Consider the following 20,597-nt stretch of genomic DNA (forward strand, 5'->3'; position numbering starts at 1 on the left):
TAAGAGAGATACTAATCCAGAACTTGCAGGGTTCTTGGGAGGATTAAAGGCGGTAACAGATTAAAGTACCCAGCACAATGCTATGTACTCAATAAATGTCTCTTCTGCTTTCTTGAACCCTGAGGGTTTCCTCCTAACACCTGCCTCCTATTTCTTAAAAGAGACTTTGCACAGGATGCCCTCCATGCCTGCCTCCCATCCACCTGACACCTTGTTCTTAGTCCCTGCAATTTTTTCTCCAGATATCATTGCCCTTGATGCATCTTGGGAAGATGTCCTAGAACCAGACTGTTATCCTACCCACACCCCGCTTCTTTGCTTCCCATATCTTGTCAGCCTTTCATGGCCTTGCCTAGGTCACACCTCTTCAAACAAACTCTCCCCGGTGACTTGATCCACTCTGATCTCCCTCCTCTGTGCCTCCATGGCCTTCAGCTCTGTACCTCTCAGCAGGTCCTGCCAGTATTCCATCTTCCCTACAGCCTTGTAAATACAGATCTCCAGACATGGGAGAAAAAGACTTGGAGCCAACTCATTAGGGTGAGGTGGACTGGCACTCATTGGAGAATGTTAAGATTCCTGGATGTTAGAGCTGGTGAAACTATCAAAAACCATCTGCTTCTACCCATCAATGTACCTATACTTAAATTGAAGCCCAGAAAAGAAGAGTGACTTGCCCAAGGTCACACAGCAAATTTATTAAAGAAAAGAACAAAAGCCAGGCACAGAGGTACACACCTGTAGTTCCAGTCACCAGCTACTTGGGAGGCTAAGAGGGAGAGGAACCCTTGAGCTCAGGAGTTCAAGGCCAGCCTGGGGAACATAGTGAGACCTCATCTCTTAAAAAAAAAAAAAACAGAACAGACCTGGGTCCTGGACCCTGATTTGTCACTTACTGGCTGTGTGAGTTGGGACAGACCACTTCTTTATCTGAGCCTCATTTTGTTTGGTGCTGACAGCCTATGAATCTAGAAAGGATCCTATAGTCATTTGCCAAGATGCTATTTGAAGGTCTCTCACAAAGGTCCTCATCTTAGTTTAAGTGAGATCTCAAGCCTACTGTGGGTCAGAAATCTGGTGATATCTTAGGTGCTTTCAGAAACAGTGCTAACAGATGGAAATTTTCAAGTCTGTGTGGTATCAGGCTCCTGAGGTATCGGAGCCCTGAAGAATGCCAAGGGCCTGTGAACACAGGTAACAGTTTACTCCTCAGGCTATTCAAACAAAAAGTATTCTCTCTTTGGTTCTATTTCCAGCCATAGATTGAGCCTTAATCCCAATACAGACTAAGTTTCAATTCCAGCCACAAGCCAAGCCCTAATCCTCCAACCTTGGCCACAGGTTGAACACCAATTCCACCCCTATACAAGACCCCTTACCCAGGCTGGGTCCCCGACCTGGTTACTGACCGGTACTGGTCCCAGCCCCAGGCTGAGCCACAGACATGTGTGATGCTTGTCACTCTAGACACTCAGCTCTTTGTGGATGAGTGTCCACCAGAGGCCTCCTATCTTCTTACCTCCCTCTGCAGTGCTTTCTGCCCTACTCCTCTCAGCTCCTCTCTTTGTTTCTCTTCCCTAATTGTCCCTTGTAGGTGTCTAGTATGCTCTGCTTTCTCTTCCCTCCCTCCATCCAATCCTGCTTTCAGGAGTCAGTCAGTTACCAAGTAAAAACATGGGGCTGGGTGCAGTGGCTCACACCTATAATCTCAGCACTTTGGAAGGCCGAGGTGGATGGATTACTTGAGCCCAGGAGTTTGAGACCAGCCTGAGAAACATAGCAAGACCCTGTCTCTAGAAAAAATAAAGAAATTAGCCTGGCATGGTGGCACATATCTGTGGTCCCAGCTATTCGGCAGGCTGAGGTGGAAGGATTGCTTGAGCCCAGAAGATGGGTGCTGCAGTGAGCTGTGATTGCACCACTGCACTCTAACCTGGGTGTCACAGTGAGACCCTGCTGAGAAAAAAAAATCCATCTATTTTTTTCTTCAAGGGTTTTGTGTATTATGGGAATCGAAGCTTTTGTTCCCAGGTGATGGATTCCAGACCCTAGACTCAGGCATGGGACAGGAAGGGAGCTCCCTTGGTAGGATGTGATGTGGAGGGCAAACCTGGAATCAGAAAGTCAGGGATCCAGCCCTGGCTGTGCCATCAATTCCAACTGTGACCCTGGACAGGTTGCCTTTCTCTGCCTCTCAGTTTTCTCCCCTGTAAAGTGAGATGGTTGGACTCAAGTGGATGATTATTGAGGACCATTCTAATTTTAACACCTCGTGGTTCTAAGTCTCCAAAACCCAAAGATGTGGTTGCCTTGATTCCGAGTCCACTCTGGCCTTTGGAATAGGGATGTGGAAGGGTAGCACTCCTGCCCTGCCAGGGAGGAGTGGACAGGCAGACCCTCAGACACCAGAAAAAAGTGCCTGGATGGCCTGGGGCAGTGGAGGTAGTGGGAGACCGGCCAGAGGGGACTTGCTTGTCTGTTCAGCTTAGTCGCATCCCCATCTACCTGTGCAGGTGTGCATGAGGCAGTGGGGAGCACCTAAGTGAAGGCCTGAAGTCCGGCTCCAGGCTGACTTCTCTCTGGATCTCTGACTGGGCCGTTCTGCACCTCTCCTCTCCCACCAGCAGAGGTCTCTGCCTCACTCACTGGCGTGCAGGCTGCTGAGACTGAGCCCGGCAACAGCTGCGCAGTTGCTCCAGCTGTTGCACCTGTTCCAGGACTAGCCTCTCAAGTTCCCCCAGCCGCCAACCATGGCGCCGGACTCTGGGAGAGGGACCTTGAATCCTTCATATTCTCAAAGAAAAGGGCTGGCGTGACAGCGGTGCCCCTGGGAGGTGTAGTACAGAGATCATTTCAGGCATCCCCCTGCCTCTGTCCAGGACCCCATCCTCATTCTTGTACTCAGGAGTTCTTTTTTGTATCTCGCCAGAAGACTTCTGTTTACAAGTTAAAGCCATTTCTTCTAGTCCTGCCTAGTAGGGGATGGGTGTCCCTGTAAGCATTCTCTCCACATCTGACGACTGGCATTGAAGATTGTGCTGGAGTGAATCAAGCTTAGTCAAGTCCTGATCTCTCTCTGGGACTCAATTTCCCACAAAGGAAACAGGGGACTGGATGTGTCTGAGTCCCTAGCTTTCTACGATTCTATGAATCTAAGCGTATACGTCCAAAGCAGAAAAAAATGTGAACAGTCCCCACCCTGTTTCCTGCCCTTTAACAGGTAACAGAGCTGCCTTTCCTGGTTTGATAGTTCTCTCCCTAGAGGCCCTTCTATGGTCCTGTATGTCTGTCATGTGCCAGAGGGAAAAGTCAGGTTCAGAGAAATGCAGTTCCTTTCCCCGGGTTGCACAGCTCAGCCACTGAGGAGCTGAGGCTTTTCTTCTGATTTCCTTAAGAGGCCTCTCCCATCGGGTGCCAGAGCCCAGAGCAGAGCTTATGTCTCAGAGGGGAGCAAGTTTGTTTGTGTGAAGAGGGGATTATAAATAAATAGAGAAAGTATGGCTGTGTGGGTGTGAGGGAAGAGATGTAAACGTTCTACATTCCTGGGCAGCCTGGCTCACTCAGGTTTCCTGAGTTCTTGCAGGCTGGGGACAGGCCAGCCACAATTCCAGACCTCTCTCCTCTCACCCCGGCCCCTCCTGATGCCCTTTCCATGGTCTTGTCCAGCCTCCCCTCCAGCCCAGAAGCTTCTTTCTAGTTGTCTTTTCTGCTTCCTATTGGGGAAGAATTCTCAACCGCACTAACCCCTCCTAACTGACCCCATAAAAGACCTTTTATCACAGCATGAGAGTTTCAAGCCAGACTGTGGGATGAACTTGGAACTTGGATGGAGACAGTTTGGAAATTTTGACTTAGGCGTGAAGATCATGGAATCACTCATCCCTTTAGCTACTCTGGGCTCCTGACCTTTTTGTACATGTTGTCATTTGGTTTGGCCAGTGGTTTGAGCATTCAGATGGCAGGGCTGGAAAGCGGGGGTTGTCAGAAGCTAATTTCTGTTAGGTGGCAAGGTAAAAGTGCTGAAAGGGAATTGGCCCTCTTCCCACATAATGAACTACTCCTTTTGTTAAAGAAAGAGGCTTCCAGGGCCAGGCCCTTTGGGAGGCTGTGGCGGGTGGATCACGAGGTCAAGAGATCGAGATCGTCCTGGCCAACATGGTGAAACCCTATCTCTACTAAAAATACAAAAATTAGCTGGGCATGGTGGCACTCACCTGTAGTCTCAGCTACTCAGGAGGCTGAGGCAGGAGAATCGCTTGAACCTGGGAGACGGAGGTTGCAGTGAGCAGAGACTGCGCCACTGAGCCGCAGCCTGGTGACAGAGCAAGATTCCATCTCAAAAAAAAAAAAAAAAAAAAAAAAAAAGAATGAAAGAAGCTTCCAGGACTAAGGACCATCAATTGGCTCCTCTTCCAGGATCTCTCCCTCTTTGTTAACTCTGTTCTTTCATCATTGATTTCGTTCATCAGGCACGAACTCTATCTATGTAGGCTCTGCATTGAGCACAAAATTTAATGAGATCTGGTCCTTGCTCTCAAGAAGGTCCCAGTTTAGTTAGGAAGCAAGCTTACTTAAGAAGTACCTCTAATCCATTTGTGATGAGAATTGTAATGAGGGCTGAACTCAGTTCTGCAGGAAAGGCCAGTGGCTGGAAGTTTGAGGCAGCTTCACAGAAAGGGTAGCATCTAAGCTGGCTTTTGAAAAATGGGAAGGAGTTGGTCAAACATTGGAGATGGAAGATTCCATTCTAGGTGGAGGAAACAGCATGTTTGAAGGCACAGTAGGAGGAGTCCTGGGGGCTGGTGGAAGAGTGAGGAATTTAGCAAGAGGAGGTGAGGCTGAAAACAGGGCCACCACAAAAAGTTTTGCTGGAAAAGCAGGCAGGAGCCAGCTCATGATAGGCTGGGGATGACACAGTGACATTTGGAATCTGTCTGGTAAACATTGCTGTCCTGAAATCAGATTAGATCAACTAAGTCAGTCACTTTAAGTCTGTTCAGACAGGTAAAGAGCTTTGGCTGTGGCCTATCCAAGTGGACACTAACTGTGGGAAAGGGAGCTAGTGTCTAGCACTTTGGATATGCCAAAGAGAAGCCTCTGTGTCCTTCATGAACCACATCCACTCCCACCTCTGTGCCTTTGCATCTAGCACCCACTGCCTGAGAAGTACTTCCCCTTCTGCATCTTGTTAATTTCTCCAAGATCCAGCTCAGGCATGTTCCTAGAGAAGCCTCGCCTGACCACCCTATGCTCACACCATCATAGCGTTTGTCAGACTGAATGTATTGTATCTATCTGTGTTCTTCACTAGGCTGTAAGCTCCTTCAGGAGGGGACTTTGTTTTATTTAAGTCATGTACCAGGCCCATGGATGTGTATAATATTTGACATACAAAAAGTTCAATAAATAAATGAATAACGGGAAGTAATATTACTGTAGCAGTCCCCCAGTATTCACGGTTTCAATTTCTGAGGTCTCAGTTACCTGTGATTAACCTTGGTCCGAAATATTAAATTGGAAATTCCAGAAATAAAGAATTCATACGCTTTAAATTGCACATCATTCTGAGTGGCATGGTGAATTCTGTTGCCATCCCTCTCTGTCCCATCCAGAACATAAATCACCCCTTTGTCCAGTGTGTCCACGCTGTAGATGCCCCCCGCCCGTTAATCACTTGGTAGCTGTCTCAGTGATCAGATCAACTGTTGCAGTATTGCAAGGCTTGTGTTCAAGGAACCCTTATTTTACTTCATAATGGCACCAAAGCACGAGTAGCAATGCCAGCAATTTGGATATGCCAAAGAGAAGCTATAAAGTGCTTTCTTTAAGTAAAAAGGTAAAAGTTCTCAATTAATAAGGAAAGGAAAAAAATGGTATAGTGAGTTTGCTAAGATCTGCAGTAAGGATGAATCTTCTATTTGTGAAATTGTAAAGAAGGCAAAATAAATCTATGCATGGTCTATCTAGGGTTCAGTACAAACTGTGGTTTCAGGCATCCACTGGGGGTCTTGGAATGTGTCACCCAAGGATGAGGGGGGACTACTGTATTACTAATGATAATAATGTTTACTGCCTGTTATGCCAAGTGCCCCACACTCACATATGCGTTCAGTCCCAAAACCTCAATCCTGACCTTGATGGCTCCTTTGCCCTCTCCATGCATATCCTATCCAGTCTGTCCCAAAGCCTGCCCATTGTACCTCCTAAGTGTTTCTCAAATCTGTACTTTTGCCCATCAGCACAGCTTCCATCTTGGTCCAGGTCCAGCATGATCTCAAAACAGGATGACTGCAACAGCCCCTCCCTGGTCTCTCTGCCTCCAGTCTTGCCCTCCAATCAGTTCTCCATTCCTGTGGGCACAGTGATGATTCTAAAATGCAAATCTCATCATGGGACTCCCCAGTTTAAAGCTTTTCCATGGCTTTCCTTTGCCTCTCGGGCTCTCAAAGCCCTCCATGAGCCTCTGCTTCTCCTTCCAGACTGGTCTCTTGCCTCTCACTCCTGCCTTCCCATTCTCTCCTCCAACTTCTGAACCACTTTCATCTCTGTATCCCCGCCCAAGGTCTGTGGGCCTGAGGTGAGTTGAGGCAGACTATTCTGGTTTGTGAGTGGGGCTAGAAGAATGCAGGAGGCCACCAGAATCACGGTTGGTGCAGTTGTAAATGAGACCTGGGAGATTTGGCCTCAGTGTGTGCTATGATGTTCGTCCCCTAATAGGTGCCTGGGGATGACCACAGAGAGCTCTGGGAGTCAAAGAAACACCACAGGAAACAAACTGTTAAGGAAGTCTGGGGTCAGTGCCCAGATCTGTTTTTTTAAACCTATTTAGTTGAGCATATAATATATGTCAGGCACTAGGCATATTGCATATATTATCTGACCTAATTCTACAGTAACTCTGAGAGGTAAAGATTGTTATTAGTTCCATTTAATAGATGTGGAAACAGAGGCCCAGGATGGTTAGGTAACTTGTCTAAATTCAGGCTGCAAATAAAAGCCAAATCCACAATTTGAACCCCAGCCGATCTGACTCCAAAGGGTCCCTGAGAAAAGGCATGCTTGGTCTCTGAGATGGGGAGGGATGCATGGGCACAGGTGGGATGAGACTTAATGGTGGGGTGGGAGAGGAATCAGGGCAGGTCCAAGGCCAGGGCAGGGGTGGGAACACCACAGAGGACCAAAGGGAGTGTATGGGAAGGGAGTGAGATATGAGACAAACTTTACTGCCTTCACACTCAGGTGACACACCTGTGTCACTCAGGACTGGTACTACTGGCTCCCTGAACTTCATCCTAACCCACTTTGGAGCCTCTGAGAGCCTAGGATGTATGAGACCATCAACACATCCAAGAATCATAGAATCTTGGAATGATCAAATCTTAGAACCACAACATTGGACAATTCTAGAAGCTTTGTGTTCTAAGGAAATACAGGTTCTTAGAAACATGGAATTCTCAAAATCCTGAACCTTAGAATCCTAGAATTTTGGAGTCTTCAAATGTTGAAATCATGGATTCATAAAGTATCTATGCAGAAAATCTTTGAAGATCATAGCTTACCCCTTCCCCTTATTTTGCAGATGGGAAACTGAGGCTCAGAGAAAGGAGGATGAGTCTCTGAATGTCACACAGTGAACTTGTGGCTTAAAGAACTAAAACTGTTTTCACCAGCCATGTTCAAGGGTTGGGGCTAGTGCCAGCACTGCAGGAACCGAGGCGGCCTGTCGCTGCCTGGCACTTCTTCCTCCTGCTTGGTTTTGGCATGGCCTTGGGCACTCATCTCACTTGAGGAAGAGAGAGCTCCAGGCCATGCCACCCTTCCTTGTGCCTGTTACCTTCTAGGGTATGGTGGGGTGGGGATTGTGGCCACTGGAGGCCTCCTGCCAGGCCCCCCACATTCTCAGCCTCTGCCAGGTCTATTAGTGGGGGGAAGGGGCCTCCTGCCTGGGCATTGGCTGAGACACTCTTTCTGTCTTCATGCTCTGAGCAGGCGGTGAGGTGAAGGGGGTGCCAACTGGCACAGGGACCTGGGCTACAGGGCTGCCCCAAGGAAGGTAGGACAGGGCTTCTTCAGCAACAGGCTGAGACCTAAGGTGGTGGCAGTGTTGCAATCACCCCCTCCCTGGTGGGAGGAGGGGACTGAGGAAGAAAGACATTATTCACTCCTTGGAGAGTTGGGCTGGCTCTGACCAGCACCCCAGCTGGGCCCGTGTCCCACCCTCTCTGCCAGTAGAGGCTGAGAGATAAACACAGCTCATTTGATACGGGCCAGCCGGGCCTTGCTGGCTTGCTGGGAATGTGAGAGACGAACTTTAATCGCTCCTCCACTTTGGGGAGTTGGGAAGGGAATGGTGAGGGAACTAAGCCATGTGTTCCTACTCTCAGCGACCCTCGAAGCACAGACTGAAGGCATCGTGACAGCAGTCTCAAATCTTTGTTCTAGGAGGCCCAAGAGGGCAGAGCAGGAGCAATGTGAGGAACCCGAGAGAGGCCAACTCCAGCTCCTTACAAAGAAAACCTTCTAATGGTTAGGAATGGCCCATGAGCTCCTGTTTCCCGGAGGCGTGTGTCAGGCAGGGGCTGCATGCCAGCCCAGCCCCCAGTGCTGAGAGGGAATTCCTGCACTGAATGTGAGCTCCCCGCTCACCCCACCCAACTCATTACTGCTTTCAATGCTCTGCGATTCTGTTTCAAAGTCTAAGAGAATGTGATTTAGGAAGTGTAAGAACCCATGTTTCTAAGATGCTTGACTCTGGAAAATGAGAAGGAGGCATGAGAGGCAGCTTCTCCATTTTAGACCAACAGGGGACTAAGAAAATAAGCTAGGGAGTCCGGGATGGTGGCCAGTGGGGCAGAGAGAGAAGAAGGCAGTTGAGCCTCTAGGCCCTGGAATTGGGTAAAAAGCCACCGGAGATGAGAGATGTGGTGAAGAGAAAGAGCTCTGCTTTGCAGGCAGGTGTCCTGGGCTGAAATCCTAGCGGAGGACTTTAGGCCAGTGGCATAGTCTCTGTGAGCCTTCTCATAATTGTGGTAACAGCCCAAAGCCACTGCAAGACGGATACCGTCATCTATTCCAGAAGATGACAATGTCCATTTTGCAGTGGCTTTGTGATTGTTACCACAATTATCATAATAATAGCATTCAACTAAGGGTCAGAAACTGGACTGGGTAAGCACTTTACAAGCATTATCTAATTTAATGGTCAAAACAATAATGTTAATGAGATAATTAACTTCTATAAGGGGTTCGGCAAAGAGAAGATAGTCAATAAATGTTGGTTCCCTTCTCCATATTTCAATCTCATTTAATTCAACAAACCTTTACTGGCACTTAGCTTGTGCCGGGCCTCCCAGTTCCTCCTGAAAAGAGCTCAGCAATGGAGTGTTTTTCCCTGCTGGCATGAAGATCACTAGGTACCTGCGTAGAGGAGGGTTGGCGAGGATAGGGCAGGAGGCAGAGGGGCAGGGCACAAGGCTGCAGTGCTGGGCTGGGAGGTCTGACCCAGGGCTGGAGGTGAGTGGGTAGGAGGTGGGAGCAGGAGTGGATCAGTGGGTTATGGGAGGTGAGAAAGGCAGAGGTTTCAGGAATGCAGGATTGTAGGAGAGATAGCCAACCCATGGAACAAACGATTTTAGTAATTCTTAGAAGCATTCATCCAGATATTGACGACTGATGTGCGATTGCAAAAAAGTCCATTGGTGTGCCAACCACAAATCACAGTAGTAGCAACAACCATTTTTAAGGATACTTGAAAGTCAGTTTCCTAACAACCTTTCCATCACGGCTCACCAAAATATAAGGACATAGTACAGTGTGAAAGCAAGAAAGCTCCCAGCGCCATGGCCTCGGGCCCCATCTCTGCCAACCCTCCTCTACACAGGTGCCTGGTGATCTTCACACCAGGAGGACTTTGTTCAAAAGGTGGGCTACAGGACCCAGAGAATGTGTACACGTGTGTGTGTGTGTGTGTGTGTGTGTGTGTGTGTATACAGGGGAGGGGGATGGGAGAGGAGAGAGGGATGGGAAGGGAGGGAAGGGTGTTGGTGATGTACTAAATAAGCCAAATGGGACAAATAAAAAGGAAACAAGCATGATTGTGAGGGCAGAGGAGCATGGGACTGAGTCAGGAGACTGGTGCTGTCATCGCTGCCTGGTGACTGACTTGCTGTGTGGCCCTCAGGTGTAACTTACCCTCTCTGGGCCTCATTTGTCTAATCATAATAATTAACGTTGATACCATGATATAAATCTGTACAGCATTTCACTGCTTGATTCCCTAGCTGCCCTGTGAGATAAGCATTAAGGCTCAGAGAGAGTGGCATGCCCAGTGTCGCACAGTAAGTGTGTGGTAAAGCCGAGATTCAAACTCAGACCTTCTGGCCCCTTGCCTAGGAGAGCATGCTCAGTTGTCTAGCAGATTCTCTTTTGTCTGAGTGGCCCAGATGACATCTCTTTTAGAGCTAGAAAGAAGGAAAAATGAGACAGAGTTTTTGGGCTGGAGCCTCCTGGGACTAACATGGCACTGGTCGGTTTGCCAGGCCCAGACATGTTCTGCCTTTTCCATGGGAAGAGATACTCCCCCGGCGAGAGCTGGCACCCCTACTTGGAGCCACAAGGCCTGATGTACTGCCTGCGCTGTACCTGCTCAGAGGTAGGTTCCTCTGGCCACCTGACCACCTGTGTCAGGGATGTCTGAGAACCCTCCAGAGAAGTCACCCCAGAAGGAGGACTAGGCCTTCTAGAACTGTGCTGTCAGCAGTAGCTGAGAGACTTGGGACAAGCCACTTTACTACTGAGTACTTAATACATAGGATTAGATGGCTACTGTGTACCTCCCAAAGATAAGTCACACAAACATTAGTGGCTGGGTTGGGATGAGGGCCCTGGTCTCCCATCTCACATCCCAGCCTTCTTTCCACCTCGTGCTGGTGCCAGCCTCCCTGCCTCCCACGCAGCCCAAGACAGAGCCTTTTTGACCTTATCTCCCATTCCCTCCCTTTCACGTACTATTTCCTCCAGCCACTTCGGCCCTGCCTTAGGCTGTGTTCCCCCACCTCCACTAGCCCAACTACTTGTTCCTCAAGGATTTGCCCAAATGGGAAAATGACCTCCACCTGGAAGGATTTTCTTCTTCTGGGATCCCACATAAGTTTCTCTGCCCCTTTCTCCTGATCATTGTTGACCAGGCAACATAGTTACTGCCCCTCCTAGACTGAACCTCTGAGGCTAGGACTTACTGGGCCCTCACTCACACCTGGCATGATTCCCTGCCAAAGGCTGAACCACCTGGGGTAGAGACCATGTTTTTGTTTTCCATCTCCTCCCGCCCCATCGCACCCCACAACAATCCAGCACCTCCACAGGGCCTTGTAAAATCAACTGGGTAGAATAAATGAGACCCCTATGTGGTCCAGAATTCACAAGCAAGGTATGAGATTGGAGGGGCAGAAGAGGAGGAAGTGGCTTAGGAGACCTGAAAAAACTTTGGCTTTAGCTCAGCTGCCTGGAGCCCAGTGTGGATGTCCCCAGCTTTCTTTGTCTGGGTGTTGGTGCTTGGAGGGAGGGGTAGCTAGCTCCCAGCCCGAGCCAGCCTCCCAGCGCCACCCTTTCCCTGCACAGAGCCAAGAGAGGAATGCAGAAGGCCTCTAAGAGTCTCCCTTGTTAAAATAGAACCCTCTGGGGTGGGAGCAGAAAGAGCTCTGGAGGAGATCCTGTGGGGTGGCAGAGGGGGTGGCTAGCCCCCCTCCTGACTTTGACACTGGGGTCTCACTCCTCCTGGGGTGTTTCCTCCTGACTCACCACTGCTTCTACCATGTTGGCCCCAAGTAGAAATGGGGACACAACCCCCACCATGACTGCCTCCCCTCGGTTTGCCTTAGCACATCTGAGGCCAATCAGCTTTTTCAAGAAGGACTTTATGAAATATAGCCAGAGAACAGAAAGGAAATCATAACAGAAAATTCCAGACATATCATGTGGTCCAGTTGACAAAGGCCAAGTTTTTTGAGCCATTGGAGTTAATTCATTTCTCCTTTCCCAGAGTTCACATACAGTTTCCTCAACCCAGAGGACTTTTGCTGGTATCTGCAAAATATACCCTCAATCCCTCCACTTCTCTCCACCATCACTGCTCCCCCTAATCCAAGCCACCATCATCTGTCATCCCTTTCCTGGGCTGCCACACAAGCCTCCTAACAGGTCTTCCTGTTTCCCCCTCTAAATCCACCCTCCATGCGGCAGTGAGAATTTTTTTTTTTTTTTTTTTTGAGACAGGGTCTCGCTCTGGCACCCAGGCTGGAGTGCAGTGGTGCGATCTCAGCTCACTGCAGCCTTGACTTCCCAGGCTCAGGCAATCCTCCCACCTCAGCCACCTGAGTAGCTGGGACCACAGGTGTGTGCCACCATGCCCAGCTAATTTTTGTATTTTTTGTAGAGACAGGATTTCACCAGGTTGCCCAGGCTGGTCTCAAACTCCTGAGCTCGAGAAACCCACCCGCCTCAGCCTCCCAAAGTGCTGGGATTACAGGAGTGAGCCACCGCGCCCTGTGAGAATGGCCTTTTCTCAGCATGAAACTGATCATGTCATTCTGCTCTTAAAACCCTCCAGTAACAGATGATGAACTCATTGACAGTCATACACAGACTGTGTGCTGATTGTCATGTTCTGACTTAGGGAAAAAAAGAGAGAAAAGAAAAAAAAAACCTCTAATAGCTTTTCATTGGACCTAAAGTAAAATTCAAATTCCCCCCTGAGGGCTCTGCTTCTGTCTTATTCTCCAATTTCTTTTCTTTTCTTTCTTTTTTCTTTTTTTGGAGATGGAGTCATGCTCTGTCACCAGGCTACCAGGCTGGAGTGCAGTGGTGCAATCTCGGCTCACTGCAACCTCCGCCTGCCAGGTTCAAGTGATGCTCCTGCCTCAGCCTCCCAAGTAGCTGGGACTACAGGCACCCGCCGCCACGCCCAGCTAATTTTCATATTTTTAGTAGAGACGGGGTTTCACCATGTTGGCCAGGATGATCTCAATCTCTTGACCTCGTGATCTGTCCTCCTTGGCCTCCCAAAGTGCTGGGATTACAGGCATTAGCCACCACGCCTGGCCTTATTTTCCAATTTCATTTCATACCTGCTCACTCTGCTGCAGCCACACTGACCTCTGTCGGTTTTTCCAACACTTGAACCTCATTCCAACTTGTTTCCTCTACTTGGAATGTTCTTCCCTCAGATCTTCTCACGAACAGTTCCTTCTCATCTCCCAGTTCATAACACAAATGTTTCCTCCTTATAAAGCCTTCCCTGACAGCTGTTTCTAACATAGTCTACCCCTATTAATGAAATAATATTCCTCTATTTATTTATTTATTTATTTATTATTTATTTATTTTGAGACAGAGTCTCGCTCTGTCATCAGTGGCACGATCTCGGCTCACTGCAAACTCTGCCTCCCAAGTTCAAGTGATTCTCATGCGTCAGCCTCCCGAGTAGCTGGGATTATAGGCATGCACCACCATGCCCGGCTAATTTTTGTATTTTTAGTAGAAATGGGGTTTTACCATGTTGTCCAGGCTGGTCTCAAACACCTGACCTCAAACAATCTGCCCCCCTTGGCATCCCAAAGTGCGGGGATTACAGGCGTGAGCCACCACGCCAGGCCCTCTATTTTATTATATATCATAAATTTAACATCTGAAATCTTCTTGTTCCTACTTGCTTACTTTTTTTTTTCTTTTTCTTTTTTTTCTTTTTTGAGTTGGAGTCTTGCTCTGTCGCCCAGGCTGGAGTGCCATGGTGTAATCTCGGCTCACAGTAACCTCTGCCTCCCGGGTTCAAGCAATACTTCTACCTCAGCCTCCCAAGTAGCTGGGATTACAGGCACACCACTACTGCCCGGCTAATTTTTGTATTTTTAGTAGAGATGGGGTTTTGCCATGTTGGCCAGGCTGGTCTCGAACTCCTGACCTCAAGTGATCCACCCACCTTGGCCTCCCAAAGTGCTGAGATTACAGGCGTGAGCCACCATGCCCGGCCCTTGGTTACTTCTTTAATAGTCTATCTTTCACTGTTAGGATGTGAGCTCCGGGAGGGCAGAAACCTTGTTGGTCCCACTCATTGCTGCGTTCCTAGTGCTCAGAAGAAGGCCTGGCACCCAGTAGACCTGCAGCAAATATTGAGCGTGAATGAGTCCACGCCTACCCACCAGAGGCAGCTCAGCATCGTGGAAAGTACCCGGGCCCTGGTGACAGTTTTTACCTGCTGTGTGATCTTAGGCAACTTAACATTTGAAGGCTCTTTTCTCATTTAAAAAGTGTGACTAATAGTATGGTATCTACCTCTAGGGGTGTTGAGAAGAAGAAGTGGGATGATTTTTATATAACGGAAAGGCCCTACCTCAGTAGCCACTCAATAAATGGAAGCTATGACTTTCCTGAGAGGTTCCCTGTGACTGCAAAGGGCTTTTCCATGTGCCTCACCTGCCCTTTCACCGCTAACCTGTCTCCATCCTGTTTGCTGCTTCGTGGCGCTAATAATCATCGCCATCCTTGACTCCTCCAAGGCCAGAATTAAGAGACCAATTCTAACTCTTCAGGCCACACAGTCCCTTGCACTCCATCCTAGTTCCTCATCTGGGAACCTCAGATGTCTAGTGTCTAGTTTATCCTCTAGACATTTAGTAAGCACCCATGTGCGTTGGGCCTCTAGAAGGCCCCTATTAGAGCTCAGACCAATTCTGTGGACTCTGGGATGCCCCTTAGCACTGACTAGTCCTAGCGATTACCTCTGGCCATCTTGGGAAGCAGTGACCCCAGAAGGCGTAGGGCCAGTCAAGGGTCTTCCATGGGGCAAGAGGCTGCCTCTGGGAGAAGTGCTATCAGGGAACTCAGGTCCAGGGAGAGGGCAGGAGGAAGGAACCAGGGGGAGAAGTGGGGCTAGAAACAAACTTCGCCAACTTCAGAATTGTGAACAAAGCAGGCTCCCTTCATCTAGGAGAGGACCATCGACCCCTCCTTTCCTAACTCTCATTTGTTCACTCACTCATGCATTCATTCAGACGCCAGCAGCCACTAACTTGGAGCAAGGCCCCATGCCTACTATTCTTTGGAATTCGTGGTTGAATCGGTGACACAGGTGTAAATGGTTCATCACAATACAGCAGAGTGACCCTTGTAACAGAGTGAAGAACAAGGTGCGGGAAGGCTGAGGGGCCAAAAAAAAAAAAAAAAGCTGCCTGGAGAGCTGGGAAGACCCCCACGAGGGGTGGTGGCCACTCTCCCTCAGTTTCTGCTTGTCTCTCTCTGCGTATGTTCCCCTGCCCAGTTCTCTCACTTGCTATACTTAAGAAAGAGAAGGAACTTCAGGCCCTTCCTTCTCTGGTGCCAACTCCAAAGGCTTTGTCCAGGATTACCCAAACCTCCCAGAGATTTAGGGGGTGGATCATAAAGCCATCCGTCTTCTCTACATCAGGTTTTTAGTCTCACACCCCCTCCCAGTCACCTGTCCTCATGTTTCATTCCTTTCTTGACCACAAGGCTCAGGACCAGAGTTAAAAGGACCAAGCCCTAGAGTTAAAATAGCGCAGTCAAAGCATCAAGATCAATGTCAAACAACTCTAGGCTTACATGTCTTTCTCTGTGAAGGGGACAGTGTTTAAGCAAGTCTATGACCAGATCTGACCTCCGTCAGGGTAGGGGAGGCACATGGATGTGTGGGCCAAGTGAGATCCCCTTGGTGGGCAGGAATGGGGAGGAACTGGGCACACTTGAGTTAATTCTTTTCAGTCCAATCACAGGCTTACGATAAGTTCAGACTTCTGCAGTTGGGGTGGGAGTTTTGGGAAAGGACAGGTACAGGTGGAAGACGATGGTTCTTTGAACCAGGGCTGACCCTTGTGTCCCCTTCAGAGCGCCCATGTGAGTTGTTACCGCCTCCACTGTCCGCCTGTCCACTGCCCCCAACCTGTGACGGAGCCACAGCAATGCTGTCCCAGGTGTGTGGGTAAGTAGCCATGCTCCTCCCCATCGTCCACGGACCTTTCTCCTACTCCCAGTGTAGCCCTCTAGCTGAGGGAGACCCCTGCAAGGAGAGGGGCAGTCTCTACCCATCAGATGTGTAGACACACAAAGGTGCTCAAGGGAGGAAATATCCCAGATCCCCAGGCAGTGCTGGGGTAGCAGAGACTTCGTGTCCTTAAGTAGGTGTGCATGGCAGGGGAGGGAGGACATGCAGAAAGCAGCTGCAGGAAACAGGGCCTTGCTTGGGCTGCTGACTGACACACTTGGGCTCCAGTCTCTCTTGGGCCTGCCAGAGCTGGAGGCTGTGTGGGCGCAGTCTGGGAAGTGAAGGTGAGTGATCTTGGACTTGAAGGTCCTATGGGGAGACCCCAGAATTACCAATGTGGGGGCTGAGAAGGACTAAAGGAGTCAGGCCCTGTTCTCTGAGATTCCTCCCACTGCTGAGATTCAGGGACTCTATGTGTCCTGATGCTAAATGTCTATGATTCCATGATTTTAAGATTCTAAGAGCCTCTGAGAATGAGATTCTAGGAAGAAGAGGTCAGAGAAAGGAGAGGTGGTCTGGGAAGAAATTGGCAAAACCAAGTGTCCAGTGAGGGACAGCCAGAGGGGAGGCCAACTTGGAGGTGGGAGGGGAGGTTGAGAGGAAAATTGATGTTTAGAAGCATCAAGAAAGTGGTGAAGAAGAGGCTCCAGGTTTTGGCCTCGGGTCCGGGCTCTGGAATCAGGACTTTCCTGGTGAGCTGGTATGGAGTGGGGCTCATTTTCCAGAGGGGAGCCCAGTAGGGATCTGACTCGTGGCCCTGACATGGGTCATAGAGATTCCTGGCTGTGGGTCCCCGAGGGGAGAGTGGCTCTCAGCTTCATCCTGCACAGTGAGGGAGGGTCCTCATGTCTGATGCTGACTCTGGGGGGCCTCACCTCTCCTTGCTGACTTTGGGATTTCCCCCTGTGCTTGGCCCAGGCCTCTTGTTGCTAAAACGCTCCTCACTCCCTCTCTCTTCCCATCCCCTGCCCCTCTGCCTGCTTGGCTCCACAGTTCTTCAAGACTCTGCTCGCCATTGCCATCGGCCCTTCAGGAAGCCTTCCCTGGTCACTCCTCCCTGGCTGAGTTAGAGGCTCCTCCTCTCTGCTGTCACAACTTCTGTGCTTCCATCCACCCTAGCCCTTACCTGCTACAGCATCATTGCTTGTGGCTTGTCTTTCTGCCTAATTAGATTTCAAACTTCTTTTTTTTAAATTAAAAAAAAAGTTTTGGCCGGGCGCGGTGGCTTGCACCTGTAATCCCAGCACTTTGGGAGGCCGAGGCAGGCGGATCACAAGGTCAAGAGATTGAGACCATCCTGGCCAACATGGTGAAACCCCATCTCTACTAAAAATACAAAAAAAAATAGCTGGATGTGGTGGCATGTGCCTGCAGTCCCAGCTACTCAGGAGGCTGAGGCAGGAGAATTGCTTGAACCTGGGAGGTAGAGGTTGCAGTGAGCTGAGATCGTGCCACTGCACTCCAGCCTGATGACAGAGCAAGACCCTGTCTCAAAAAAGAAAAGAAAGAAAAAGAAAAAAAATTTAAAAAATGTTTTTGGTAGAGATAGGGTCTCACCGTGTTGCCCAGGCCAGTCTCGAACTCCTAGAGTCAAGTGATCCTCCCACCTCAGCCTCCCAAAGTGCTGGGATTACAGGCATGAGCCGCCTACCCGTAATTTTTGAGTTTGAGTTTCTTGATGGCAAGGGCTAAATCTTACTCATTGCTCCATTCCCAATGCCTAGCATGGTGCCTAGAACAGAGGAGTGCTTAGTCAAGGGGTCTTGAATGAATGAGTGGGCTCTCTCAGGACCAGAGGCTTACCCCTCCACCTGGCAGGATGAGGACGGACTGATGGGCAGGTGATGGGGAGGGGGGCTGTGGGGGCCAGTGAATGACAGGAGTTTACACAAGCACAGGGACAATCATGCCAGCTGGCACCACTAGAATGTAACCCTGTGAGGGCAGGGACTCTTTTGCTCACTGCTGTATCCCCAGCACCTAGAACAGTGCCTGGCACTGAGAAGTGCTCCATGAACCCTCATTCAGTGCTGGATGAGCTAACTCGGGCCCCACTGACCGGAAGCTGAGGCTGCTGGCTTTACCTTCTTGCTCTGGTTGGGGCTGGCTCAGACACTGAGGGGGCTGGAGGGCTGTGGTAGGGGTCATGGGAGAGAGGGACACAGTCAGATGTAGGTATCAGAGGGACCTCTTAGTTAGCTGATATGGGGAATGACTGGCAAGGCCCAGGCCAGAGCTTGGTTTAAATATCAAGCTGGGGTCAAATGCAAAATCTTCAGAAAAGTGGCCTTGTTAATCTCAGCAAAGATTCACATGAAACCTCATTTTCTTCTTCCTCCTGCCCCTCCCCCACTGCAGAACCTCACACTCCCTCTGGACTCCGGGCCCCACCAAAGTCCTGCCAGCACAACGGGACCACGTACCAACACGGAGAGATCTTCAGTGCACATGAGCTGTTCCCCTCCCGCCTGCCCAACCAGTGTGTCCTCTGCAGCTGCACTGTAAGAACTCCTGCCTTCCCTTCAGCACAGGCCAGTGTTCTGGGCCTGCAAAGAACATAGTAGCCTGGACTGCGGACTGGGGGGATTGTTCCTCCTGGCCAAAGCAAAGTGAATGGGCTCAGGGGAAAGGGAATATATGGGGTTTGGAATGTCCTGTCCCTAGCTGGGTCAGCTGACCATTCTCTGAGCTTCCACACCTTCCTGAGCCTTCTGTTTCCCCCACTAGACGCTGTATTCCTTGAGGGGAGGAAACATATGTGTTTCATTTCTTTATCCTCTGCTGTCAGTCCAGGGTCTAAAGCACAGAAGACATCTGTAATGACTGTCGAATGAGAGAATGAATACGCAAATGATCAGTTATCCATCCTGGGGGACAGAGACAGGGCCAGATTATCTGTAGCAAATGGAAATTAATCTGAAGCTACTTAAACTCCTCCTGCCTATTGTTAGAGCTGGACCTCGGGGCAGGCAGGGCTGACTCAGCAGTGTTCTCATGGGACAGAGACTGAAGCTAAGCAGGACCTCCTCTGGAAAGTCTTCAGCCTCCTCCTTGTAAGGGAACTGGGGTGTAGGCATGGCCTTCCTATAGGTTTGCAGGTGGCTTTCAGCATGTAATTTTTTTTTTTTTTTTTTTTTTTTTTTTTGAGATGGAGTCTCGCTCTTTTGCCCAGGCCAGAGTGTAGTGGCGTGATCTCGGCTCACTGCAAGCTCCGCCTCCCTGGTTCACGCCATTCTCCTGCCTCAGACTCCCAAGTAACTGGGACTACAGGTGCCCGCCGCCACACCTGGCTAATTTTTTGTATTTTTAGTAGAGTTGGGGTTTCACCGTGTTAGCCAGGATGGTCTTGATCTCCTGACCTCGTGATCCACCCGCCTCGGCCTCCCAAAGTGCTGGGATTACAGGCGTGAACCACCGCACCCAGCCCAGCATGTCATTTTTAACCCTGGGCTTGGCAACTCATCCATGAATTGGCAGGAGAAGCCCCTGCCCTCCTGATTTCCTTACTACCTGATCACCACACTTGGGCCTCGGTTCCTCTGAGTGCATAAGGGAGTCTGACCAAGTGATCATTAATGTTCTCTCCAGACTAGGTATCAGAAACCTGTGTTTGAGCTCCAGCACTGTCCCAGTTCCCTGTGTGACCTCAAACGAGTCACTTTTTTTGGGCCTGCCTCCCTATCTTTTCAGTGACAGGGTCCCATCAGTCTGAATCTTTGAATCTTAAGTTTCTGTGCTGCAGAGTAAACAGCCTGCAAATAATGAGGAGTGACTACTTATAAATCAGCGTAGTAAGTGATTACCTTTTGCAGGGTGTGAGCCTTTTGCAGTGGTCTAGTCTATTGTGTCACCTGGTTCATAGAAATGCCTGGTTTATAGACAGTATCCGAATGACCCTAGGAGAAGGATATCACTATTTCTGTTTTCCAGATGAGGAAACGGGCTCAGAATAGTTAAGTGACTTGCCTGAGACCACACAGCTAGTAAGTGACAGAGCCAGAATTCAGACCCAAGGCCACCTGGCTCCAAAGCCAATGTTCTTTTCCCTGTGTCTTGCTGCCTCCCCTGAAGGGATGAGGCCTGGATGAGGAAGGGGCTGTGGCGAGAGACAGAAATGCTGGGTGGTGGGTGGTGAGAGCATTCCCAGGATTCCTCTGTTCATTCTCCCTGGGTACTTGGGCCTCCCCTTCTTTCTTCTCATCCCTGATTATATGAGGCTGGCTTGACTTCTGGCCTCACCCGAGGGACCAGAACACTCACTTCTCAGACCCTCTGGAAAGGGAACAGGGAAAGGTCTCAGGGCAATAGTGCTTCCCCCCAGGCACGTTGTGCCTTGTGCTTTTCACAGCCATTCCCTCACTGAATCTTCACACCCCAAATGGGTGTGACCCCACTTCACAGAGGAGGAATCTCAGGCCCAGAGGAAAGAAGTGGCCACCAAAGGTCACCTGGCCCCTGACCCCCAGAAGGCCCCTTCCCCTGCAGTCTTGCCTTTCAAGGCTGGATCCCAAAGTTGGAGACCAGGGGCTTTCAGTAAAGAGCA

At 49.7% G+C, this 20,597-nt stretch overlaps 1 protein-coding gene and 1 non-coding gene across 5 annotated transcripts in view; both read left to right on the forward strand.

The window, feature by feature from the left end:
• The window catches only part of CHRDL2 (chordin like 2), a 34,294-nt gene that overhangs the window by 2,025 nt on the left and 11,672 nt on the right, over positions 1 to 20,597 (forward strand). For 3 of the 4 annotated variants that reach the window (XM_003254713.3, XM_003254712.3, XM_003254714.2), the window contains exons 2-4: positions 10,539 to 10,651; positions 15,898 to 15,991; positions 18,413 to 18,555. In XM_003254713.3, coding sequence (XP_003254761.2) covers positions 10,539 to 10,651; positions 15,898 to 15,991; positions 18,413 to 18,555 — 350 coding nt within the window. Of the gene's footprint in view, positions 1 to 10,516; positions 10,652 to 15,897; positions 15,992 to 18,412; positions 18,556 to 20,597 lie in introns of those variants that run through there. The other variant, XM_030829072.1, reaches the window with a different exon arrangement.
• Positions 12,610 to 12,672, forward strand: LOC115830537. The gene has a single exon (XR_004026087.1). It is a non-coding gene; the product is annotated as a small nucleolar RNA SNORD43 (small nucleolar RNA).

This window comes from Nomascus leucogenys, chromosome 15 (assembly GCF_006542625.1).
Source record: "Nomascus leucogenys isolate Asia chromosome 15, Asia_NLE_v1, whole genome shotgun sequence".
Lineage (NCBI taxonomy): Eukaryota > Metazoa > Chordata > Mammalia > Primates > Hylobatidae > Nomascus > Nomascus leucogenys.